The sequence below is a fragment of the Gekko japonicus genome, unplaced genomic scaffold (assembly GCF_001447785.1).
Source record: "Gekko japonicus isolate JY-2015 unplaced genomic scaffold, Gekko_japonicus_V1.1 scaffold866, whole genome shotgun sequence".
Taxonomy (NCBI): domain Eukaryota; kingdom Metazoa; phylum Chordata; class Lepidosauria; order Squamata; family Gekkonidae; genus Gekko; species Gekko japonicus.
The window spans coordinates 654,335-660,289 of record NW_015168074.1 but is presented as its reverse complement, the minus strand read 5'-3'; the positions used below and the strand labels follow the sequence as shown (position 1 = coordinate 660,289).

Below are 5,955 nucleotides of genomic sequence, written 5' to 3'. Positions count from 1 at the left end.
TACCAGGGCCAGGGCTTTTTTGGTGGTGGCTCCTACCTGGTGGAATGAGCTCCCGGAGGAGATCCGGGCCCTGCGGGACCTAGGGCAGTTCCGCAGGGCCTGCAAGATGGAGCTCTTCCGCCAGGCATTTGAGTAGGAGCTACCACTACTGTACCATCATCACCTGGCCCTGGAAGAAAGAACATCGGCACTACGTGGAGCAGATGACACTGAGTCGGTAGAGCAGTAGCATACGTCATCTTGATAGAAGATCAACTGGAACATCTGGAGCACTTTATATTGTATTTTTGTAGAATGTTTTAAATGGTTTTAAATGTTTTATGTGTTGGCTGGTGCCTGACTGTAAGCCGCCCTGAGCCCGCTTCGGCGGGGAGGGTGGGTTATAAATTAAATAAATAAATAAAATAAAGCCCAGAAGAAGAGAGACTAACTGGGATCCTGATGGACTAAGGCCTAAAACTATGAACTGTTTGAATTGCATGTGCTAGTGATGTAGAGTACACCTGGGCTTTGGCGTTTGAGTTTGAATTTGGGGTTTATACCATGTAACACAGATTCTGAAAAGTTATGGATAGTTAAGCTAGCCTTTCTTGTTTTCTTGCTACATGACGTTAGAGTAATGTGTTGATTATAGCTTGAATTTGCATATTGATAGAAATTGAAATAAATTTTATAAATCTTTTTTTAAAAAAATTAAGTAACAGTCTGGTTACTAGTATACAATTGCCCTGGGGACACACAGTGTCCAGGCTTAGACTCTTTGCCAGCTTTCCATTCCACTGTCTCTATCTCTTTATATCTCATGTTAATTTCTTTCCATGCTGACACACACACCCTCTTATTTTGTTTGGGTTTTTTGCACTGGGGACACTGCCCTTTGCCTTCTCTCCAATACCCCTTTCAAGTCAAAACTAGCAGGGAACTAAACCCCAGGCACCTCCTTTTAAACTCCCCCTTGCCATTTTTTAATTCTGTGATCTGAGACTAGCAATACTCTCATATCAGTAGACTCATTCCACTTGTCAAAAAAATATTTTTTTTATAATGTGGTTGAAATGGAGCTTGTTCATGGATGAATGGTGGAAGGATGGTGGAAGGTGAGGAGAGAGCAGAACGACTTCGATGAGGGTGGCGGAGTGACCTTCGAGGGACAGCAAACGGGCAGGGGGGGAATCCTAGGGAATCTCAATGCGTTTGAAATATGTTCCGCTTAGATGTGAAACAAGGGGGAAATGGACACAAAAGCACTCTCAGAAAACCTGGAGAAACAGCTACTAGAAAGCGAACTGAGAGCGGAAGGGAAGAAAATCAATGCAGAATTATAAAGAAAACCCGATGGACATGCACAGTAAAAGTGAGGGAAAACACCTGTGCATAACAGAGCACTATTGACCTTGATGGACCAAGGGTCCGATTCAGTACAAGGCAGCTTCATGTATGTTCAACAACTGCTCTGTTGTTACAGACTTGCATTTTATGAACATAAATACAGCCCCACCTTTCTTCTCTGGGAGGAAAAAAGATGTGATTAATTAACAAAAACAATAATTAATTGATGATTAATAAATAAATAACAAAATTAATAATTGTTGAGATGGCAGCAAGTCATGTATCCAGGCCTCCCCTGCTCTGCCCGGCTTTATTCCATCATGGCTGATTTTCTCACCTACCCATTTCTCTGCACCGTTCCTTTTACTGCTACCCACAATCAGAATCCCTCGGAACTTTTAATTGTGCAGCAGATGCCATCACAAGTTTTAATAATGTTTTAGTAACGTTTTGTGAATTGACTAATTAATAATATTATAGATTTTAAGGTTGTATTATAGTTCAATTATGTTGTATCTTTTAATCATGTTGTAACCTGCCCTGAGCCTGTTGTACAAATAAATAAATAAATAAATAAATATTACCACTAAAGCATGAATTTAAGAAAGTGGGGGGGAGGAGTAATAAACTACTCTGAATTAGCTACAGAATGTTGATTTTTGTCCCGTGCTCTGTTACTCAGTATCCCATGACACCGCTATGTTGCCAAACCAGTTCAAACAGACAAAGAATACTTAGTCTGAGGGAAACGAAAATTTTTTTCCCCTCCACAGTTACATAAACTGCCAGTGCAGTTTTCCAGAAGAAAATCTATACCTTTAAAACAGTAAGATGGATGCATTCATTTATTTTATTTATTTATTACATTTATACCCCGCCCTCCCCGCGAACAGGCTCAGGGCAGCTTACAAAGGTCGGTACAATGTGCCTAGTCTCCATAAAACATTTTAAACAAATTAAAACAGTCATACATTTAAAATGCCCTAATAGTTAAAGTGCTTGCAGTCTTAGTCGATACTTCATTAGCTTAAGTGGCGCTCTCTAAGATGTACCCCCCAAAATTCCTGGCTGAGCGATCTTCCGGCCTCCTGCGGAGATATGGCTCTCTCTCCACGTTAGGGCTGGCCCTGTACCGCAGATGTTCAATAGTGGTAGTTGGTAGTAGTGGTGGGCAGCTCATACTTGGCATTCTTGATACATTGCCTAGATGCAATCAGTGAAACTGATGGCTCACCGCTAAAATTTGTGTTTCTAAACTTCAAAATTTGAGCTTGGAGAGAAGCTGGAATCTGAACACAACTTTTTTTAAAAAAAGTATTCAGTTTTTTTTAACTCAGCTGTGTTTGAACTTCATTACACAGTCAACCACATCTTCGTGGGATTCTGTGCATATCCTATCCCTTATCAATCTTTATTTATTTATTTGCGTTATTTATAGTCCACCTTTCTCACTGGGATTCAAGGGGAATAGCACAGATAGAGGCAATTCAATCAACCTTCACGTTTGCCTTGAGTAGATAGTGGTCAGACCACGCCTCCAGCCCTGAAACCAAACTTTCATTCAAAGGCTCAGTGCAAAAAAATTAAATCTGAGATGTGATCCCTTTCATGTGTTGGGCCCACCAAAGTTTAACAGAAGCCCGGAGTACTCAAAGAAAATATAAATCCTCACCATGACTCCTTTCCCTGATTCCTGGTGGTATCTCACTTCTATGGTTTTCAGGTCATTGGAATAATCCCGATGGCCACCAGGTCAGGGATAGAAAGCCTTGTTGGTCCTGGCCTCCAGTTACTTTGAGAGCTGCATCAATAGCGCCTTGCAGCGTTTGGAGGATTCCAGTTCGTTCTTACGGCAGTACGCCTCCTCCTTCTGATCCAGGGCTCGCATCAGCTCAGCCTGGAACTGCTGTTTGTCATCCTTGAAGGCACAGGTCATGAAGTCCTGAAGGGCCCCCTCCTCACATTTTGCATGGATCCCCAAAAGCTCCTGGAGGGTTTCCGTGGGCAGCTCCAGCTTCTGGTCCATCAACTCCATGTAGCGGTCAGTGGCTTCCAGCACGGTGCCTGAATTCTCAATCTGAGTCAGAGCCAGCACTGCATTCTCCATGCAGGGCACTCCCCCACTGCGGATCATGTCCACGTAGGTCTCCACCAAGTTTGCTAGTAAGCGCCCAGTGACGACGTGCCCTCTTGGGATGGTCTTTGGCTTGGATGTCTTATAGACGTGATGGCAGAACTGGAGCCCTTGCTCCACGAAGTTGGGGTCCAGCCCCCTTTCCTCCATGTCCTCCAGCTGGTGGAGGTTCTTTCGATTGGTGGAGCGGTTGATGAAGCATTTTCGGGTGGGGAAGAACAGCTGTATGCATTCACAGGGCAGGTTGAAGAGCTGATCCTCATGGGAGTTACCTTCCACAACTTTTTCCTGGTGCCCCCCAAGTAGTTTTAGAAAGTGGGTGTGGCCAGATGACGCTTTTGCCCAGCAGGGCTTCTCACTGACCATGCGAGAGCTGGCTGGATATACACATTAGTGCAATTTAATTTTTTCCCCCTAATGCAAAGAATATACAGGTTCTTACCTTTGCTCCCATTTCTCCCTTGCTTTCACTTATTTTCCTCCAATACATATTTTTACCCACAGTGGGCTAGTTCTCCAGATGTACTTTGACCACAGAAGTACACCAGACATCTTGTATGTGGAAGGAGATTGTCACTTGGAATTATTTATGCTAGCTGGCTTCTGTATCCATGCAGGTCTCCCAAACGAGAGCAGGTTAGCAGCTGCTGCTTTTAACACTTCTTTTTTTTATTGAAATAGGTGTTTAGTAGAGTATTATATGCCTTTCTCAAATACCTAGAAAGCCTTGAGGAGAAATAAATTAGTGCCCATCCCACCTGAAACTGCTGATCCTGTCACTATTCCTGGTCAGTCTCTCCACGACATTATCAGAAGTCGTATTCATGGGAAAGTATTCACACTACCATGTGGTCACTGGATAGGATTTGCCATCACACAGGACAAAATTTCCGTAGAGGAAGGAACTAGGTGGGGATGAGCCACTGAAACCAAGGGAACTGATCTTGGTTGTCTGGAAATCAGGGTAATTCTGGAAAAACTCTGGGGCCCCACCTGGAAGCTGGCAACCCTAAGGGATATATCTCTTTCTCCTTCCCATAAAGACTCATAAGTAGGGTCGCCAACCTCCAGGTGGCACCTGGAGAACTCCCGCTATTACGACTGATCTCCAGAGTACCAAGATCAGTTTCCCTGGAGAAAATGGCTGCTTCAGCCAGTGGACTCTATGGCATTGTACCCTCCTGGGGTCCCTCCTGTCCCCAAATGCTGCTCATCCTGGGCTTTGCCCCCCAAATCTCCAGGGATTTCCCAACCCCAAGCTGGCAGCACTATCCATAATGCAAACCATTAGTAGTTGCCTAAAACTCGATCAATCAGTCCTGTGCAATTAAATTCAAACCCACTGTGTACATTTTGTAACTATTCATATCACAAGGGAGACGGTCATCGTTAACAATCTCTTCAACTTTGGTGGGCCTGTGAAAGACATCTTTGACTGAACGGAGCGCTTCAGAAATGTGCGGAAAGGATAATTCTCTGAGGAGTTAATACTGCTTGTTTAAATCATAGTTATGCATCCGTGATCTTTAGAATATTATGATTTAAAATAGATTTCTTGATGATAAAGTATGTGCCTCGGCAGCCCAGAAATATCAGCTGTATAATAACTACCTGACTTCCTGACCAGCATGAGATATAATGATACAGCGGTTCGCCCCCCCCCTTCTCCTGTGGAGGGTAAATTCATATCCCAAGGGGAGAAAAATGAGCTTATGAAATATTGATAGAAAATATCCAGGAGACAGCAGGTCAGCGAATGACTTAAAAGTGGGTACAGTATACTGACAGGATCTTGTCAGTTGGTCCCGCCCTCTGCACGTTTAGCCAAATGTCTATATTCATGCATATGCCCTTCGACAACATCAGAGGAACAGCGAAAAATAGGATATGAATTGTGTGGCACATCCTTTGTGAGGAAACTTTTAAACCTCTGATATCAGCAGGCATTCAGAGGAACTCACAGACATTGGGGCTGGGGCAAAAATCCGGTTTTCTCTACCGGTACTTTCTACTCAACATCTGCACAGCCCAATGGCATCCAAACCCTGCCCCCTCAAAAACAAGGGAAAGGGGCAGGGAATGAATCAGCCTGTGAATTTAGCTCCTGTACTTTTTCTGGTCAATAGACTCTAAGCAGAATGTTTTCTCCCATCCCTGCAAACAAGATCACGAAAAATAAGTAATCGGTGTTTTGTGTGTAACATAGTGTTGTTAGGTCCCTCCTGGCAACCGGCAGAGGATGGGGAGGACTTACCAGAAGAAAGAAGGCCTAGGCCGCATTGGCAACATCACACAGGAAGTGACATCGTCATGCCAGTGACTTCCAGGTGATGGTCAGATATTTGGGGAAAACTCTTTGGTAAAACTGGCTTCCAGGATACAGTCTTTGCCCAAATATCAGAGAGCATCGTACAGAAGTCACTAGCGTGACGACGTCACTTCCTATGCGATGTAGTCTAGTCTAGGAATCGAAGGTCACATCTAAAGCATTA

The 5,955-nt window shown here is 43.9% G+C and overlaps 1 protein-coding gene across 1 annotated transcript; it reads right to left on the bottom strand.

Moving 5' to 3' along the window:
- Positions 1-3,118: 3,118 nt before the first annotated feature.
- Positions 3,119-3,917, bottom strand: LOC107113318 (guanylate-binding protein 1-like). Its single transcript, XM_015414635.1, has 2 exons — positions 3,906-3,917; positions 3,119-3,751 (listed from the first exon to the last, which is right to left on the bottom strand). Exons 1-2 carry the CDS (start codon positions 3,915-3,917, stop codon positions 3,119-3,121), a joined length of 645 nt encoding a protein of 214 aa, XP_015270121.1.
- Positions 3,918-5,955: the final 2,038 nt, after the last annotated feature.